Here is a 22,121-nt window from a genome sequence, read left to right on the forward strand (position 1 = left end):
GTAAGGTGTGGTGACAACTTTCTGACAGCGGTGTGACTTTTTTAAAAAAATAAAAAATTTTTTTTTAAAAAATAAAAAATTATAATAGCCACCGCACCAAGCTTATAAACAGATTACTTTTAATCAACTTATCAGTAGATTATTATACAGATTATTTTTAATCAGCTTATCAGTAGATTATTACATAAGTTATAGCTGTCCCAAACAGACACCAAGTCTGAGTTCGGCTTGACCACACCGGCACTACCTGTTTTGCCCTTTGATCCCTGGATTTTAGCTGGCAACATGGCTAGGACCATTGGACAATGCCTTTTGTTTGATTCTTTACCCAAAAGAGGTATCCTTTTGATACTTGGGGCTATGCCAATTGAGGAAAGAGGCCAAATGAAAATTTTTAGCCGAGGGATATCTGACTCAGCTGGGGAGAAGACTGGAATCGGCTGCCATTTGGGGAAAGAGCTGAGAAGAAGCGGTCTTGTCATTCTCTGTGGCGAGGAGAGCTTCTTCAATATCTTGGAGAAGGGATTCGGCTTTGTCATCCTCACCTCAAAGGAGCTCGGACAAGCCCAGAGAACATATCAGGTGAGATCTTTTGAACTCATGAGATTTTCATTGTTAGAGCCTCTAGGTTTTGATGTTAGGGGAGTTGGGTTAGAATTCTTGTGTGCGTGGAGGAAGCCTTTATGAATCCAAAGAGGAAAACCTACCCCATTCTTTCTAGTCAAAATGGGAAAGTCGGGGTTGTACTAATCCATCGTTTGCCTCGGTAATTTCATTCATTCAGATGGACGTTTGAAATCCATCGACAAAGGCATTCCATTGGTCATCGTCTTCTTGATCACGGAGAAACCTATTTGCAACTCCATTTAGTGCCATGCAAATGGAGGTGAAAATCTTGTTGCCTCGTGTAACATGCATTAGTACACGTCTTCATCACTCACTCTAGATTTCCGTTGAGTTCGCTAGGATGATCACGATTCATTGTCGAACCTAATTGGGACTCATATTGCATGTGTTTGCTTTTCTATTGTGTACACCCCATGGTTTCAAAAATTTGCATTAACAAAAAAGAAACATTCATTTTTGCATGCATTGTCAATCGGTCGCACCCCTCGGCCCGATCGACCATCTTCGGTCCATTCGATCGGTTGGTCGTCACCAGCCTGATTGTGTCGACCGACCATCCTTCATCGATTGGTCGCACACCCCGGCCTGAACGACCATCTTAGGTCTACTCCATCGATCAGTTTCCATTAGCCCGATCTTATCAATCAACCATCTTTCATTGAGCGGCTGCACACCCTGGCCCGATTGATCATCCTCGGTATGCTCGATTGATTCGCTACCACCAGCCCGATCGTAACGATCGACCATCTTTCATGACTAGTCACACACCCAGACCCAATTGACCATCTTCGGTCCACCCAATCGATGGGCTGCCACCGGCCCGATCTCATAGATCAATCATATTTCATCGTTTAGACGCACACCCCAACTCGATCGATCATCTTCAGTCTATTTGATTGATTGGCTTCCACCGAATCAATCGTGTCAATTGACCATTCTTCATCGATTGGCCGCCCAACTCGACCTGATCATTCGTCTTTGGTATACTCAATCGATCGGCTATCACTGGCTTGCTCATTTTTGATCGATCATCCTTTATCGTTCGTTCATACATCCCAGAGCAATCGACTATTTTCGGTCCACTTGATCGATCAGTCACCACTGAACTGATCACATAGATCAACCATTTATCTTCGATCGACCATGTTCGGTCCACTTGATCAATCGACCAACATCGACCTGATCTGATTGATTGACCATACTTCGTTAATCAGTCACACACCGAACTCGATCGAACATCTTTGGTCCACTGATTAATCGACCGTCACAGGCCTGATCAGATTGATCGACCATCTTTTATTGATTAGTCGCACACCCCAAAGCGATCAACCATCTTTAGTCTACTTGATTAATCTGTTACCCCCAATCACATCAATTGACATGCTTTATCAATTGACTGCAAACCTCGATATGATAGACCATCTTTGGTCCATTCGACTGATCAACCGTCGCCAAACCTATCATATTGATTGACCATCCTTCATCCATCGGTCGCACACCCTGACCTGATAGACCATCTTCAATCCACTTGATCAATCAGCAGCCACCGGCCTGATCTCATCGATCGGCCATCCTTCGTCATTCTAATGCACACTTCAACCTGATCGACCATCTTCGATCCACTCGATCAATCGGTCACCACTGACCCGATTGTATTAACTGACCATCCTTTGTCGATCGACCGAATACCCCAACCCGATTGACCATCTTCGATCTACCTGATCAATTGGCTGCCACCAACCCCATCATATCGGCTGACCACTCTCTATCGATGAGCTACCCATGCTAGCTTGATTGACCACCTCGGCTCCATCGATCGACCGCCATTGATGTGATCAACCAATAAACCCATATTTTTATTTGGTATGTTGCATCCGTTGCATGATCTCCTCATTGCCTGTACTAGATTGAATTTAATAGATTTGGATTTACATCTTAAAGAGATAGAGCACCGAAAGAAGAAGGAACCCAAAAAATTTCAATTTAATGGAGGGTTAGATTTAAATTTTTTTTTTAATGTTTGGCTAGATTTTCTTTAAATTCACTATTTAAATTATACTACTATACACAACAACAACTACAAAGCATTAATCCCACTACGTGTGGTCGACTACATGAATCCTTTTTCTCCATTGAGCGCTATTTAGTGTCATATTTTCATCTAGTTCTAATAAATTAAGATTTTTTTTTATACAATAAGCCCAAGTCTTCCTACGTTTACCTCTGCCTTTCTTAACATAAGTCAAATCTAAAACATTTACTCTCCTAATCGGATCATTAGATCCTAATCGGATCATTAGATGACAACATTTAATGTTACCAAACCATCTAAGACGACTTTTTTTAATTTTGTCCGTCGCAGGAGCTACACCAACCCTCTCACATATATATTCATTTCGCATTTTGTCTCTAAATAGGATGAACCAAACTCATTAAATTTGATTGTCGTGCAACTGAAATGAACTCAAGAGGGACTAATATCATTATAATCACACTTGAGCTTCTGCATTCCATTCTCACTTTTATGTGGGAAGAATGGATCACCCTGTCGAATTATCAAAGATAAGCACTCATTCAAGCTTGGCAGCCCATGAATGATATTTCTTTTTGCAACAGGTGAAATCTAGCTAAGTTAATAATAATATATGAAATTAAACAGCTGCTATGTTGGCTTAGTAGTTCAACACCTTTGTTCACCTGCAGAGGTTATTGTAGGAGCAATGCCCATTCCTCCATTTTTCAGAAATTTAAAAATATATGACTTGAAGTTTGACATTTTCATTAGATTTGTGTGATATGTATGTAAATGCAGGTACTGAACTCCATATAGAGAGAAGATTCAATGATTAAATGAACTTCATTGTGTTGTAAAATATAAGATTAGTAGGGATGCTGTGTTCATTAAATTTTAAATGTTAAATTAATGCATAAAGCACAAGAAAAGCTATTTGCTGTTTAAGATACAATGGTGCTAGAGGTGGAGCAACTAAGCCAAGAAAGTTATAATACAAGATAAGCTATTTGCTAGTCTATAAATATTTCTCATTAGTAACCACAAATTACTATATATATAAATGTGAAAGTAAACCTTCTCCTGAAATGGAGAAATAATTGTGTACGTAAGTCGTACGCAGAGTTGCATACATATGAGGTTATTCGGAGGGTACAGGTAGGTTACACTTAGGCTATAGGTACCCTCCGAATAACCTCATATGTACGCAACTCTGTGTGCGTCTTACTTACGCAAATATTTCTCTCTGAAATGAGAATGCAAAGAACCATAAGTAGTAACAAAACACCCAAAACATCAATCAAATCCAAAATTATAAAAAATGGAGCAAATGTAAAGCTTCACTCAGTGAGGTTGTTCCATTCCATCTCTTCTTATTTGTACTTTTGCCCTAAATCCAGTGGTTGTAATTGTATGGTTCGAGCATTAGTGTAGTTTTTTTTATTTTCAGGCACTTGCAAACTTTCTTGACTCAACGGACTCTTACAATTCATCACCCGCAATTATGTACATGTTTTCTTTTCATGGTGTTGCTCTCAAGAAAGTTTTTAATTCGATTCTTTTTAGGTCTGCCTCTTGGCCTTGTATTGTTGGCACTTCATGGCTCCCCTCAATCTCAGCTTTATAAAGTGAACGGTTTTACCACTACATGTTCTTTTTTAGTTGATATTTCTCTCAAGTAGTCCTCGACATATGGAACTAACTCACCATTTCAGTTGTTTGCAGTTAGCTTTCTCTTTGCTCTTACTTCTATAATTTTTGCTTGAAACATATCAGTTTAATCAACTACTAGTTTGCTTCTGGCTTCACTAACCTAAGAATTAAATAACTCAGCAAAATTGTTTGTATTATAACAATTCTTGATCTCAGTAGAAAAACACTTCTAGCCCACTTGTAAGGTAAAGACTGTAAATATGCATAAACTTACAGGAAGCTATAGCTCAACTCATTCATAATGCAAAAGAGCTAAAACCAAGTTACTAACATATACACAAACGACAATGATAGAAGCAGTTTAAAAAAATCTGCAACAAATTCTTAAAAGCTTAAACATTGAAAGAATCCTTGAAAACAAGATATACGTACATACCACTCATATTCCTATGTATTTACATATCTAACAACAAAACTCCAATTATTACATGCATAACACCTTATGCCTGAAATACATGTAAAAGCCCCTTCTTGAAATTCAAATATTTAAACATAAGATCAGCAAATTAAGACTTGGAGAATTCATTGTTGAGCAAAGCTTCCTTTTTCGAGCAAAGATACCTCTTTAACAGCAAAATGGCCACTGCAATAAATAATAAAATATTTTTTCAATGGATATATAGAAGCTCAATGCTAACTTACACTTAAAAGGAAGCCCAATGACTCTTGATATCATTCAATCAGAAAAAAAAAAGAGGAGAAACATAATTCATAGAGAACGCTATCAACTACTGTTTACACAAAGAAAACAAATATAAATAAGGCTAAGAAAGACAATGATGAGAGGTGAACAAGAATGACACAAAAACTCAGCTGTGCGAAGGTAAATCTATGCTTCCGTAACAAAACTACGCTTCAGATTTAAGTAGAAACCATTAAGAAAACTTCTGGAGCTTGCTTATGGCCTTGTTTCTATAAATGTATAAGACTCATCCTAAATCATGGATTTAGCAATTCCTCCTATATCTTATTTTAAACGGTTGATCAGGATTTTTGTCATGGCCTTTGAGATTAGAGATTGTACTCAGCAGCAAACATATAACAATTAGACACAACATCAATAATATAGAAAACCAAATTAAAATTATGAATTTCTCTAAAACACTTAATCTCAAAATGCAATAAATCCAACCGTTGAAATTATACAAACTTTGAGAAATAGTCGAATAGAGGCTACTTATACTTTGAGTGGAAGAACTCAAGAAAACACTTGCAAAAATGGGATGCAAGAGGGGTTGGCCGGCTCTGGAGAAAAGACACACGTGAGAGAGGGAAATGGTTGATATAAAGTGCCTTTTCAATAGCTTTCTGACAATATTTCACTGCCAATTTTTAATTTCTTAACAATTGAAGTATTTATTCGTCAACTAACATATCATGATTGTTAGTGATTAATTGCCCAAAAGCCAATGATCTAACTTTCTAATTGCGTCTGGTCGTTGCTTTATAATTTGTATGAACCAATGGTTATGATAATCAGTTAGTATTTGATGGTCGTAAGAAAGTAGATTCACTAAAAATTCACGGTTTCACTGGCAGTAAAGCTGTCAGTTATATTAACCTTTGAAAAGCCTTAAATAAAGACAAAATTACCTATACACTCTAGGCCATCAGTTTATCGCTGGTTTTAATTGTATTTCTTTTAGCATGTATTGATAGAAGATTATGCAATATTAGGGGAATATGTTGAAGATCAATGAGAATTAGTTTACGAGTAGGTGTAGAATGTATACCATCAATGATGTGTTGAATTAGAATAGCTTATCCCTTACCTACAATTTCTTGCTTTGTTCCATTTGTTGGGCTGGCCAACTACAATTGATTTAAATCTAAACTGAGGGGTGTTAATGCTCTCGAGTCTTATCCAATTGGTATTGGTAGTACTGAGAGCGTGATTAGAGGGTAATTATTCAAAATTTGTTCTATGCCAATATTGAATACCAAAGTGACCTATTTTGTGATATATTGGGCACAATGTGGTGGATATAGAGTATTGGCAGCATGTCCTTGCCTAAGCAGTTGGCTAACTTCAACTCCTTCCTCATGTTCCATATGAAGTATGGCCCCTTGATGTCATAAGAGCTAAGTGCGTATTGGGTGACTGCTCATTTTTAATACTATCATTGGAAAGTTTTATTTTTTTCACCACAGAGTAATGACTAAAGGTCATCCAAACCAATTCATTGTAATTTAGTATGAATCACAATCTTAAATTCTTGATACAAAAAAATTTGGATATTAAGAGTACAAAGAAATATATATATATATATATATTGGCGATATGATAGCTTAATATAGAAATATTATCCGCTAATGTATTGATAGTAGAAAGATTTTAGGTCAAAAATTTGATCTACATAGAGGTGTGGTGAATTTCATTCTTAAGTTGTGTTACTTGTAATCTATTGGTTGGTTGTAGATGATGTTCAACATTCATCCCAATATCACAAGTAGTAGGATGATTAAGTATATAAGGAAGAATAGCAGGAAATTTAAGGGTGTATAGAGCCATTGAAAATTATTATTAATAAGGAGCTATATAAAATACTGGGGATTTGTTGTAAGCGGAGTACCTGATTTAGTGATAAGTATCAGAGGAAATAGCATTTTTCCATCTAGGAATCCGAGAAAGTCATTGATAGAGAAAATTTTATTATTTAAGCTCACCATATGGTATAATTATTTGTAGTAAGATGATAGTGACTTGATTTTTCATTTCGGTCATAAAAAAACCAAAGAGACTAAGCTATTTCAGTGCATTGCCTAGAAAGAAGAGCTAATTCTTTGTGCTTTTAAAGTTGGAAATTTTCCAAGAGGGGGAAGATTATGATCAAAACAAGGAAAGGAGAGATTAGAAAATTGATAGAGGTAAAGAGTACATTAGATGTACCCTAATTAGCTTGGGCATTGCTTCGGTACCATGAAGATAACAAAAACATAAGACTACAAATGCAAAACTAGGAAACTAAAAGTAATATTTGAAATCTAAAATGAAAGATCTATAATAAAGCAATAGATACCCCATTGTTTTTATTCTACCAAGATACATCATATGGTGATATATTTATAGTAGTTAAAGAATACTTTGGTGACAACATCAAATCAATGATTAATTGACTTGTTCATGTGCTATTTTGTTAGCTCTTACCTATTTAAGGAGATTGCAATCAAGAATTTCATTATCATGAATTAAATATTATTTTGTTTTTTGTTTTGATATAAAATAAAATTTATTTGATAAGTTAAAAAATATGATTATGTTTCAAACTCTTAAAACATGAAAAAAATTAATTTGAGTATTTTAAAAATATTTTAGAGTGATTTTAAGAAAAGGATGGATTATTTTTAAAAATAAAAGTAAAAATTATAAAATAACCATTAAATAAACATATTCTTAAAAATAAAAAATAAAAATAATCTTGAATATGTCCTAAATTTCCTCTCATATTTTTCTCCAACCTTTGACTAAATAGAAATTAACACCCCCTTCTTTCTCAATTTCTTATCCTCTCTTTTCTCTTCCATTTTATTCTCTTCTCAACTCCTCTCCCTAAATCTCACTTCATAGTTTTTGTTTACATTAACTAGTTGCTAATCCTACTTTTTGCTTCTTTATAAATATTGTATTTTTAAATTATTTTGAATTTTAATTATCAACAATTTAATGTGAACTAAACAAAATATTAAAGCATATTGATTTTTTCCCCTAATGCCTACAAAATATTAAAATATATTTGTAGGTTATATGTATTTCTCTTTCATTTCAGAACACGAGATCTCCACGACTTTTGCTAGCATTTCGCTGTCTCAACATCAAAATATCCAAAATACTTCGAATAAATGGTTGTTCATTTAAGCGAACATTTCTCAAATGTAAAAGATTATCAAAGGAATCCGAATACATAGAAGAAAACACATTTCAACCAAACTGTAATTTTAAAAGAAAAATTAAAAATTAATATTTATATATTATTAATTTAAATAAATTATATCAAATTACTTGGATCGAAGTTTCATCAGAATCATCCTAAAATCAGAACTAATCTTTGTGCTAAGTGCTCTCTGGGCCCAAGGCCCACATTAATGACTTAAACCCAATAAGATAAGGGGGCATTTACATACATACCCCCCCGCTTAATAGGTATTGACATATGTAACCCCTAAATGTTACTTACAACATAAACATCATCCAAATCTATTATATTATATAAAAAATATCATTATTTTAATTAACAAAAGAAATATACATTTTTATACATAAATAAAATAATTTGGGTTATGAAATTAGAAAAGAATAAGTCCAAAATCTTGTGGAAATAAAATAATTTGGGTTATGAAATTAGAAAAGAATGTCCAAAATCTTGTGGAATTCAAAACCTAATTCTATATTTCTTACTAATTTTATTATGTGTAGAACAACTTGGGATTAGGGGTGTAAACGAGACGAACACGAGCGAGCCCAGGCTAGCTCGTGTTCGGCTCATTTATATTTCAAGTTCGACTTGTTTATATTTCAAACACAAAAAGTGTGTTTGTGTTCGGCTCGTTTGCTTAGTTAGCCGAACATTAGCAGAACAGGAGCCGTTCACGGACAAAGAATCGTTTTGACAACCCTAATCACATAGCTATAAGATGTTAAGGATTGGGGCAAGATTCAAAACATCATTTGAATCTAAATTAATAATTTTTATTCTATTTTCTTCATTAATACTTTTAATTGATTATAAATCTTTGTAACTTTGTAGTGAATTAATCTTTTTAAAAATACTACTCAGCAAAAATATATATATATAATTGATTAATAGTATTTCGAGCCAAAACGAGCCGAACATGAACGAACAAATATTTGTTCTTGTTGTTCGTGTCGGCTCGTTAACTTAGCGAACAAGCCGAACACGAGCTTCTTAACTAGCCGAACACGAGCTGTTCCCGAACAACGAGCTGTTTGACAACCCTACTTGGGATATCTCATTTATGTTTATTGACAAAGTCTAAATTTAGACTTATGGGAAACAATGTCTATCTTCATTGCATAATGTGTTGATTCAATGGAATTAAACTTTACAAGTTGTTTTGATTAACTTGTACATTATGTAGCTATAGTTTGGCTAATCATTTCTTAAAATTTTGTGTGCTCTACATATGAAAAATCATAATGTAATATAAAGGCTAAATCAAATGGAGTTTTGGATATGAAATAGGCATATGATAATCTAGATTTTGTCATATTTTATAGATATAATATAATTGGGATCATTAGCATTGATTATGATAGGAATATACCTATTATATCTAGGAAATAAAATTATTATTGACTGACAACTTTAATAGAACATTAAATCAATTTCACTTATGGTTAAATTACTTTAATTATGTGTTGTCTAATTAAGATATAGACATTATTATATAACTTTACAATCTCAATTTGATTAATATGAACATCATTTAGTATTGATTGGGCCTTGTCCCACAAAATTTTGGCCACTTTTTAGCTCATTATACTACCATTATATGAAGATTTTGTTGCACATGGTAGGCCACCAAAAATCTAATCAAAAGGCCATTTTAAGGAAAATAAATAAATAAATTCAATTTTCATGTAGTGCTTTTTGACTTATTTTCTTGATTTTCTTTGGTGGGCTTCTTTGGTGGGCCCAATGAAGTTATATATATCTAAATATATATATATATATATATATATATTTGTATTTGTGTGTGTAGCGTAGCAGAAAGATATTGAGATCATTTTAGTATGTAAAGTCACAATTCAGGGTGCCACCATTAAAAAAAATTATTAGGTCCGACACAGGTCACCACATCATCATACACCTCATTTGTCATCTTTTCATGATGTAAAGTCACAATTTGTAGGGTTCCACACTCAGAGAACTTATTAGATTCAGTTGCTCCATATTTGAACAACCATTTATGGGCCGCCACATGATCATCATACACATGATCTTTCATCTTTTAGCATGTAAAGTCACAATTTAAGTTACCACCACTCGAAGAAATTACTGAGTTCGTATGTGGCACGCCATCATACACCTGACTTGTGGGTGATGGGACGACCCATGAATAACTATCTGACACGTATTATTTTTCGTGTATGTACTTGCGTCGAAATTTTAATAAAGGGATGTATAATATTGAATTATTGCATTGTTGGAATTCTTGGGGGCAAATGGCATAGCTCCATTAAGTCCAAAAGTTATTAGACATTCACATTAGCTTTTTACTGACTATTTAACCATAATTTGATAGGGAATCCCACGCTTCACGTTACAGAAGCGTCAAGATCTTACTCTTTGTGCCGAAAATTACGTCTCAATTTTCTCACGCCCAGATTTATTTTCAGCTTTTAAGATGCTTTTACTCCATCTTACTTTTAAATAGAATTGATTAAGGATCTGTTTGGGACAACTTATTTGGTGCGGTGGTGTTTTGGGAAAACACCTGGTCTATTTGTATAAACTGCGTTTCGACAACTTAAGTGTTTTCAAAACGCTGAAAGCAACGTTTTCACACCGCAACTATCTAGGTGCGGTGACAACTTACTAACTGCGGACTGACATTTTCAAAATAATAAAAATTTATAATAGCCACCACACATACGTATCGACAAATTATTTTTAATCAGTCTGTCAGCAGATTATTCAATAAGCTGCAACTGCCCCAAAGAGACCCTAAATCTAATAAATTTAGATTTATCAAAACTTGATCAATATGTTGCTTAGAAAAAATTTAGGGGGTGTTTGGCTACCCCTAGGATTTAACTTAAATAGAATTTAGTAAAGCTTATAAATCTGAATTTATCAAATTCAACAGGGTTAAAATATTTGTGGATGAAAGCTCGATATGCTTTCTTCCTCACTTAAATACATTAAATCCACCTAATAATCAGGTTTAATAAATCCATAATTTACATCCAAACGAAGAAATTTTAGTTTTATGAGGCAGAATAATTTATCGCTTGTTTTTTTAATACTATTTCATTTATGTCATAAAAGAGATGAAACACGAGAAATTTTGATTTAATGGCGCGTTAGATTTTATTAAAATTTGTTTTTTTCTTTTGATTAGTTTCACCTTAAACTTATGTCTAAACCGTAGTAAATTATGCTAATAAACACTCTCCCAATACTATGTAGCCATAAATATTTTACTTTTATCTATGTAGAAGTCTAAAGATATGAAGGGTTTGTTTGGGGGCAGGTATTGATTATTTATAATATGTTTATAAGTAAATTATTTTGATAATCTGTAGTTTATCAGAATAAACTGGCTTGTTGTTTGTGACGGCTTATTCAGAATAACTTATTGATAGTTGTTGCTAGATAAATGACATTCATGCCCCTGTTTGGTGAAACTATTTGCAACAGAACTAAAATGAGAACAGAAGTATATAATACAGAACCAAAAAATCATCACAGATCAGTTCAAAAGATAACATACAGTGCTCACACTCTCGTGAATATAAAAAACAATAGAAATGATAAATACAAGTATAACTACAATGAAAAATATTAAAATATGAGCAATTGTTCTCCAAGCAATTGACTTCATCAACGAAGATGAGCAATTGCTGCCTAGCAGACTGGCTACAAGTTAGAGTATTCAATTCTAATGAAATTAGGCCAAATATTTATATATTTTACAACTAGAAAGTAATTGATATTGTTATGCACTTTTCTCATAGATGTAACTCTCAAGCCACAGATCTAAGCTAGCATATATTGAAAAACCGTTCATTCATTTCATATATCACACCAAAAGTTTAAAAAAAAATTATATTGCTTGCATCTCCACCTCCCAAAAAAACCAACAGAAAAGAGGAACTTTCCAAGGATCGCAGGGGAAAACATCCCTTACGAATCAAAAAGGAAAATCGAATTGTTAGGGCTCGTGGGAAGGAAATAGAGGGATATCGGAGGTCGAAAATAATACCTTGCGCCGATCTGCGATTCTACTGGAAAGGGCGAGGCGAGGGAGATCTGTGATTCTCTGGAAAGGGCGAGGGCGAGGTATCGAGGGCACCACAGGAATTCTTTCCTAATCGCAAAAATCATATGCGGGACGCGGGGAGGTGGCCGGTTTGCGAAGCGATGAAGGAAATGGCGATATTAAAGCGCCGCAGCACAAAAAAATTTACACCCGGTCGCGACATTCAAACAGGAAGACGGCGTTTTCACAGCGCCGCCGCACCCTATAAGTTACCCCAAACGTGCATAAAAATTTAGCATTCCCTTTCCCAATGCGTCCGCAAACCTTTCTTTTTATTTATTTATTTTTATTTTTTCATCAAGATTCCGTAGTTTATAATTAAAAATCTTTCTTTCCGCCTTCGTTGATTTCTGCGTTTATTTGCAGCCAAACTGATGGTGGTATTTACCATCCCAAGTGGAATAAATGCATACTGTTAGCAAATATTTGAAGAGCATGTGTTGATTTGATTCCACTTTCCAAGCAGTTTTCGGCCAACAAAATATTTTGTTCACCCATACATTCAACAAACAATGAACCTACCAACAATAAAATCTAATCAACCAAAAGGTGGTTTTACCCTAATGATTTCATAATATTTGTGTTTTATATGAATACGACAACAACAAGCCTTTGTCCACTAAGTGAGGTCGGGTGCATTAATCCTTTTTCTCTACTGTGTTCTGTTGAGTGTCATATTTTTTTTTTTAATTCTAATAGATTGAGATCATTTTTTTATATAATATGTCTAAGTCTTTTTAGGTCTACCTCTGCCTTTCTTCACATTAGTTGAATCTAAAACATCAGATCATCAGATGGTCGACGTTTAATGCGACCAAGCCATCTCAGATGAATCTCGCTAATCTTGCCTGCCACTGGAGCTACAACAAATGTGTCACGGATATATTCATTTTGAATTTTGTCTCGAAGTGTCAAGTCACTCATTCACCTAACCGTTCTCATCTACCTCTGCCTTTCTATGTTTTATATGAATAATGTTGGAATTTAACATCATTTTTGCCCATGATTACTTAGGCTTTGTTCTCAAATTAAATTCTAAAAATGAGTTGATAATCTAGAAATGTCTTTTGATGTGTCTAGATAATATATTTAAGACTCATCTTTATAAGAAATCCAAAATAGTAATTAATGAACTCTATAATAGAAGAAAAAATAGAATTCTATGGAACTAACTATGACCATCAAATTAGAATTTTTTTTCATAATTCTAAAGGAGATGTCACTAATATAAATAATGACGATGTGTTGAGTTTATATATTAGCAAAACAAGAAATAAAATAAGTAAAGCCTTCCATTAAAATGGAGTAACTATTTGTCTCCTCCGCTTTACCTAATCCTAAAAGCTTTCCCATTCCAACAAAATGGAGATCAAGCCTAAATGTTACTTACAAGGGAGGTGCCAAACAATAATATGATTTTATTTGGAGTTTAGGACAAGCAACTAGAATTATTAGCATCAAAATTGAAGACACTTCTTGAATTGCATAATTCTTAGAAGGTTGTGGAAAAAAGCTACCATGAGCCAAGTGACGAGTCAATTATATCTTCATTGTAAACATATATATTAATAGACTTAATTAAGAAAGAAGATATATAAAATATGCACTCTTCCTCATTAATTAAGAATTAGATGATTATAGTTTTGAAAAAATTGATCTCAAGTACTATTTTGACTAAGAAAACACGAGAGAAGCTCCAACTTTTGTATAAAAGAGAAAAGAAAGTTAAAGGATTAAAAATTTACGACCTCAAATGTCAACAAGCCAATTTGATACTTTACATGTAAAAAATGGTTAGGTTTTCACTACTTTTATTAAGTCATTTTCATATCAACTAAATAGAAATGACAAGAAGCTAGAAAATATGACCATCTTTGAAATGAATCTTTGATCATTTGATTCAAGATTGATAGTATATTTATCATTGTAGAAACTAAAGATCTATATGTCATGATAATAGTGAGACTCTGAGTTTCATTACAATCTAGTGATACAATAAAATATTATTAAATAACTACTAAAGTTAGTTCTCAAATTGATTAAGAAAGGCAAAAACTTAATCAATAATAGGAGCCAACAAGCAAGAGGTAGCAAGAAAAGAATGGATTCATATTATGGAGTGAGGATGGGATTGTAACAACAACAACTGCTATAGCAAATAGTAAGATCAATGAGAATATGGCATTAAAACTAGAGTTATGATAATTATACAATTAAATGTTATAAGTAAAATAAATTTGGCCATTATTTCAAGGAAATGCATAGCATCTAAGCATAAAATATATAAAAGAGTCAACTGTACGAAAGAATAAAGAGAAAATAATGATAGTTTTTCTTTAACATGCATAAAGAATGAAAGGAGAACCAATGGAATGTATGCAAAAAAAAAGGTAAGATATCTATTTTGTTGAGGATACATTCTACCTGAGAGATAGAATGAACATATCACAAAAAAAATTAAAAATTTCTCATTTATGATTGAATAACACATAATATCACCTTAAAATGTAAAAATAGTACTTTACAAAGAATCCAATCATAAAATGATTATTTATTACTTTGGGCAACTGTGTAGCTAGGCTATATTAAAAATCTAGGATATAATTTATATTATTTGGGATTTGGTATCTTTAAATAGGCATACCCATAAATTTAATTATATCCTCAGAGGAGCAACCTCTTAGGGCAACTCTTGATTAAAATACAAGCTTGTTTTTTTAATGAATTTCAAAGATTTCATGTCAAAATTATAAATTTAAAGTTTTAAATGGGATGAGAAGTAGAGAGTATCTGATACCGAGAAGCCAATTAATACTTCAGTCTATTATATAATTAGGCCATACAATTTGGAAGTTGAAATTGATATTTTTTATTTAAGTTTGTCATTTTAATTTATAAGTTTCATGGCATACATTCTAACATACAAAGTTGTGAAATAGACTAAGAAAGAACACATCTAATGGCAAATCCAATAGAACCATCTCAAAACGTACTCTTAGGTGAACCCTGCTGATAAGAATAAGAGGTTTAAACCTAGTATAAGAGAGAGAATAAGACTTAATAACTTTTCTCTCACTGAGATTTGTAACCCTTCTAGACTTATAACACCACATAAATATTTTTAACCCTTATAGACTTATAACACCACATAAATATGGCAACCAACTAATACCACCCATATTTTAAATTTATGAGTTATTCACATACACATTAAAAGTGGTAGCTTTTCATTTTCTTAGAATTGATGTAGTAGGACTTGCAACTTAACTCTAAAGATTGAACGACCCGGTACAAATGCATTTAACTAATGTAAATTTTACATTTTAAACATTTAATAAGTTTGACTCAACTAATATTTTAATTTTGTATGATTCAAAGTTATGTTCGGACCTTAACATACGTATATATGCATCATGGAAGTTGATTTAAGGACATGTATGAAAGATATACTTCCCCAAAAGAGTGGTGATCCTCATAGGTAAGAACCCTCCTTTTCTTGTAATAAGAGAAAGGCCTAAAAAAGAAGAGAAACCAAAATCAATGCATATGAGTTGGTTACTTCTATTGATTTATAACTAATTTTTTAGTTAATTTTTTAACCTATAAGTTATAATTTTATATTTACTCTGATATTGAGTTATAATTTAAAACTGTAATTAAAGTTCTTAGTTTGGGTAGATAATTTAGTTTTGTTAAGAGTATGACAATAAAATTTAAGCTAATCATTGGAAAAAAATCACAAAATATAAACCTATGAAAAAATTTGTAGTTCTAGTGCGTAATTAAGTAAATAAGCACAAAGCAAGAAATTATAGTAAGAGTAAGAAAAAAAAATTGAAATAAGATGGTGTGGCCTAGTAATCCTATATAGTTTGAAATATAAAAAAAAGGACAACTAAGAAACAACCCATATATAGCTCAGAGTAATCCTAGAACTAAGGATGATCCACAGGTTCTTCTCATCCTCTATCTTTCGATGATTTTCGTACATAGTTTGGGTCCTCCATACATTCTAAGTCATCACCAATCAGTCTTCCTCGCACATACTACCCTTATGAGCCTTAACCTAGTCCTATGAATTATATTTTAAGGTAAAAGGCCCATCTAAAAATCTTAAAAGAGAAGGAATTAACAAAAAAAAAGCTAATAAACATCTATAATAGGTATATGGCTCTCACATGTGAACTTACCACCCTCAAAGACCAAGCCCCCTATCCTACTAAGACAAGACGGTCATAAGCACAGCTAGCGCCTACAAAAAAAATATTAGTTTAAAATTTTACTTGTTTCAGGCACGCTTTTATATTTTCTTACCACAACCTCTTGAAAAAAAAGACACGTTAGTCCAAAAAGTATCACCTTACTTCTAGTCTATGCAAAACAACTGCCTTAGTGTCAATATACAATTACAAAACCATCACAAAAAAAAAAAAAAAATCAATAATATTTACTTATAGAACGATGAAATAATATTGTTGATGTAGCATCAAATTTTGCGTCCGAAAACAGACACAAATTTGATACAAAGCTGTAACAAAAAAATATGAAATAATATTGTTGATGTAGCATCAAATTTTGCATCCGAAAACAGACACAAATTTGATACAAACCTGTAACAAAAACTGTAACAAAAAAATAAAATAAAACATCAATTACATTTCCACAACCTGCACAAAAAACACATTTCACATTACATAACACATTAAGTATAGTCATATCACAGATTAAATCTCTAAATAATATAATTCATAAAAGGAAAATACTGTCACAAATCATCTCAAATAAGAATTATAAAATTAATCCAAAAAATTTTAGAATAAATTTTCAACATAATTGCTGAAAAAAAAAAAATATATTCATCATCTCCATCCTCCTCCTCCTCCTCCTCCTACACGGATGTCATTGGCTATTTATCCCGGCTATCTTCTAAGGTCTCCGTGATGCTCGCTATAGTGTCCTAGACTTTATGTTGATCTTCTAGTATCTGCTCGCGTAACTGGTAGATTTATTCGTTCATTGTAGCATCCTGCCTCACAAGAGCCTCCTCGTCTGGCTGTGAGGAGCTCAAAATTGGGTTATTTTGGCACAAATAGTGTTTAGCGTAACTGGTAGATTTATTCGTTCATTGTAGCATCTTGCCTCACAAGAGCCTCCTCGTCTGGTTGTGAGGAGCTCAAAATTGGGTTATTTGGGCACAAATAGTGTTTTGGCACAAATAGTGTTTAGCCTAATTTTTTTTGCATAAGAAAATTAATTTACTTAAGAATGTCAAATTGAGATTATCTAGGTGTTTTGAGGATATTAAGTTTGCTAGTTAGGTAGTCTAACTAGAACTCAAGCACATTCCTTAGCTTGGAAATGTTTGCTTAGTAAGTGGTAATGGTAGTGCAGTGCTTGGAAGGATTCTCAATAAGCTCAAGTCATACCATATTTCACCAGTTTTGGGCTGGTTCTATTCTTGGTTAGTTAATTTTTGATTTAATTCAAAACTTGCATATGGTTGGGTTCAATTCAAGCTTAATTTTGGCTAAACTAGGTTCAAGTGGTGATGGTAATGCTTGGGAGTGCAGGTAGGAATTTTAGGTAGCTTTAGATTTGGTTGGATTGATATTTATTTTGAATTCAAATGAGCTTGGTTTAATAATACCCATTTAGGTTAATAATGGATCATGTGACCCATCAACCCAATCTTAATTGAATTAGTTTCAATTTTTATTCATTTTTATTGATTTTGATTTTAAAATCCTTTATTTATATTTTTCTAAATTTGAATTACATTAATTTCAAATTAGGTGATCTTTAACTCATCGATCACTTATATAGGTCATGTTAAGCTAAGTTTACCTTTTAAATCAAATTAATATTTCATGTTTTTGTTTAATTTAATTTATTTTTTAATTGATTATTTGCTCCATTTAAATATTTAAGGAACTTTAATTAAGTTAAGAAGAAAAAAGGAATCATATAAATATATTTTAGGGCTTAAGTTAAATTTGCTTCATGGGGTTTAAAGGGTCCTACCTAAGGGTGGCATGAGAGTACAATACGTCATAAGAAGAGGCTAGGTTGCTTGGTTATAAATAATCCAATTTTGGTTCATTTAACTTTAATTAATTGAGTTAAAGAATATCAAAGTTGATCTTGAACCAAAGAGAAATTATTTCATTTGGTTTTAGTTGGCTTTAGCCATAGTCTAGTCTTCCAGATAAATCTTCCAAAAGAGTTTCTAAGACTAGATCCTAAGGTCTAGAAATAGGCTAGACGGGAAGAAGTGTCATCTTCAATAAAACTGGGGTAAAAGAAAATTAGTTCATTCTGTCCTTACTTCAACTTTAAATTTGTGTAGATTTTTTTGAAATTGTTCAACTTTTTATGGTCTTTATTCAACATGTTTGTAAACTAAAGGTTTAAGAGATTAATTTTTGGTATACCTTAAGTTTTTATATGTGTAATTTGTTGCTTTTATAAGTTAAGGGTTTCTATGTTATGTTGGGTTCTTTAATCTTCATTTAATAGTGATTTGGTGAGTCGCTTCTTAAAACTTTGTGTTATCTGTAAGTCTTCGAAGAGAAATAGAGAAAGAGAATAGGTAAATCAAGATGTCTTTGAGCATGTAAGGTATCATACTTGAAGATTTGCAAGCTTTTGAGAAATAATAATCTTTAGAAATAGTTGAATTGATTTTGTTAGAAGTATTCCTAATAAATCCAAGATTTTACATTTCTTATGTCATCAAAGGAGACTAAGAAACAATACTATTATTAATTGAAAAAAAAATAAAACGTATGTTTATTACAGCCATCTGTAATATCACTTTAGGTTAACTGTAGATCAAGAGTATTATCTCTCATTAGAAAATCTTCAAAATAAATTGTGTAGTATAAATCCTTACTTAACAGCATTCTTAAAAACTCTTTTTATTTATTTTTTCATTTTTTTGGGAAAATTTTTAAATAAAACTAAGATTTAAGGAATTAGCAGTTAGCTTAGCTAAATATCCAATTCAATACTCATGTTTATTGCAAAGTCATAGTCACTCAGCTAGCAAGTCTACATAAAATAGGATGGTGAGCTCCATTTTCTTCAAACCCATTTGATGAGTCCATCTTGATCACCTCATTGACTTTCATTTTTGTGAATCTATCCTTGGGGTATACAACTACGTGGAGATTCCAAAAAGCACCTACTTGAAGTTTACTAATTAGCTTGAATCATGTACCACTTGAACAATAGAATTAACTTGCTTTATTCATCATCTAGCATGCACTTTCATGCTAGTAGAATATATTGATAGTGATCACTTCAAAAGCATAGATGATTTAAGGAGCATCCTAAATTTGTCTTCTACATAAGCGACACTGCTTTTACTTTGATGCTAAAGAAAAAGATAACTACCACCCTTTCTATTTGTGAAGTACATGATCACGCGCTCGTGTGTTTGCCATGCAATTCAGCTCTAAAACTTCTTAACGGAGCAAAGTTTATTACAATAAAAAGCAACTAATATTTAGATTGATATTAAGTTTGCAATGGTGCTAGCTAAGAATCCATTTTTCATTGCAGAAGTAAAAGATTAATACACACTATTATCATATCTAAGAATCTATGGCGAGGAAAGGGAGCGACAGAGAGCACGCGAGTCTAAAGACCAAAAATATATATCGACACAACATTCAACAATGAAGATTTTTTTATGTGTGAAGATTATTTGGAGTTAAAAAATCAAGTATAAGAGGGTTGTTTGATATTAAACATGAATTTCACCCCTATTTTTTTCATTTATGGTTGTCTATAATAGAGTTTAAAAATGAGCAGGTGATCTCGTATGTCCTAATTGAATTCTCATTTTTGTGCTCATATATAACATTTACATATATATATATATATATATACATCCAAAGTATTTTGAAAATTATTAGAAGAGTAATAAATGACTTCTTAATGGAAGGTAAAAAGAGAATTCTAGAGAATTAATTATGTACGAGTGATAAAAAAAAAAAAATTGATAATAATAGTTGGTGCATGTAATATTTATTGAATATTAACTAAACGAAGAGGTGATAGTTGGTATTGAGCCGTGCACCCTCGATATGAGCTTGAGTTGATTAAATTCATCGAGTTCGAGGTCGAGTTTCTGTCTACGAGTTCGAGGCAGCTTACGAGCCGATTTGGTTAAAATAAAAGAGAAAAAAATAATATTAATCTAACGTGGTGGTAAAATAAAATGACAAATAGAATCAGCAATTAGAAGCAAATTAACTAGAAATGACATAATATAAATTATAAAATATTAGTTTTTTTTAACTTTTTTTATTATTTTTAAAGATAAAATATTCAACTAAAAATATAATATATTTTGAGTATATTTTATATTAATATTTTTTTTTGAACGAGCCAACTAACGAGCTAACAAGTTAAGTCGAGACTAACTTGAACTTGACTTGTTAGCTCTATATCGAGCTCAATTTACGAGTAATTAGTCGAGCCAAGCCCGAGCCAACTTGACTCATTTTCACCCCTAGCCAACATAGGCTGCTCTACAGCATTTTAGTTGACCTAGTAAGTGGAGGGCCCTTTCAGCACATTATTGACAGCTTTATAATTCATGGGGAGATGTGAGTGAGGTTGATGGTAATCTGATTTTTCTTTTCGGTAATGGAATAGTCAAGCGAGTTAGCACATCAAAATTTCCTTCATAGATCGAAGTAGCTAAGCCTCTATATCTATGATGTGGTATGAGTTTTGATCATTTAAATGAAAATATTATCATTATTTTATTTTATAACAATAGATTGTAATAAATGCATATATATAGTATTTATGCATATATAGTATGTATGTATGCATCTATATGTATGTATGTATATGTATATCTATGTATATGTGTATATGTGTGTATGTATGTATTGGTTGCAAAGCTCCTTCATAAATGATTACTTACTCTCTTGGAAAGATGTTGCCTTGGTTCATAAAAGGGTGGATAGGATGGCCATTTTGGTTAAGTGGCAACCACCTCCGCCGGGTTGGAGCAAGATTAATATTGGTGAAAGTTGGGCTTCCATGACAGCTGGTGCTGGTGGGGTTTTCTGGAATTATTTGGGTCATTGTCTTTGTTTTTTTTTTTTTTTGCTTCACCTATTATTGCCTCATCTCCTTTTGAGGAATGCTGGGCTTTTTTATTATCTCTACAGGTTGCTATCTCCTGTAAATTTTTTAATGTCATCATTGAGACAGACTCTTTATCGTTATATAAAGATTTTGGTGCTCTATCTTTACCCAAGTGGAATGTATTGTGCACTTGGAATAGAATTAAGGAAACTATAGAGAAGTTCAATGTTAATATCTAGATGTCTTTCACTTTCCGTGAAGGGAACTTCCCTGCTGATTGGTTCGCTAGGAAAGGCAAAGATACTTCAAATCCTTTCGTGGGTGTTACACGGATGCATCAGTTAAAGTGTCTTTTATTAAGTGATTCTCTTGATTCACCTTTCAATAGAGTGTGATTTATTTTTTGCTTTATGAGTAATTTTAAATTTAATGTTGTGGGTACTTGGACTTCTCGGCACTGGATACTCAGATTTGTGACTACAGGTTTTTGTTTTTGCTGGGAGTTTTGTTCGAAGGCTTTGGTAGACTATTCCAGTGGTGTTAGAAGTAATAGCCATTACTGTGGTTTGTTGGTAGAGCAACCACTCTGAAGATCTCGTAAGTCCCCATTCCATATTTTAATATATATATATATATATATATATATATATATATATAT

The 22,121-nt window shown here is 32.6% G+C and overlaps 1 protein-coding gene across 1 annotated transcript; it reads left to right on the plus strand.

Moving 5' to 3' along the window:
• The first annotated feature begins 285 nt into the window (after window positions 1–285).
• Window positions 286–4,322, plus strand: LOC110025792. The gene is made up of 2 exons (XM_020726449.1): window positions 286–582; window positions 4,205–4,322. Exons 1-2 carry the CDS (start codon window positions 286–288, stop codon window positions 4,268–4,270), a joined length of 363 nt encoding a protein of 120 aa, XP_020582108.1. The 3' UTR covers window positions 4,271–4,322.
• The last annotated feature ends 17,799 nt before the right edge of the window (window positions 4,323–22,121 follow it).

This window comes from Phalaenopsis equestris, unplaced genomic scaffold, assembly GCF_001263595.1.
Source record: "Phalaenopsis equestris unplaced genomic scaffold, ASM126359v1 Scaffold000332, whole genome shotgun sequence".
NCBI classification, from domain to species: Eukaryota; Viridiplantae; Streptophyta; class Magnoliopsida; order Asparagales; family Orchidaceae; genus Phalaenopsis; species Phalaenopsis equestris.

What these genes read in the sequence shown, in the direction of transcription:
- LOC110025792 (XM_020726449.1), top strand. Translation starts at nt 286, where the DNA reads ATGGCTAGGACCATTGGACAATGCCTTTTGTTTGATTCTTTACCCAAA. An exon ending in AAGCCCAGAGAACATATCAG is followed by an intron (nt 583 to 4,204) that starts GTGAGATCTTTT and finishes GATTCTTTTTAG; the next exon opens with GTCTGCCTCTTGGCCTTGTA.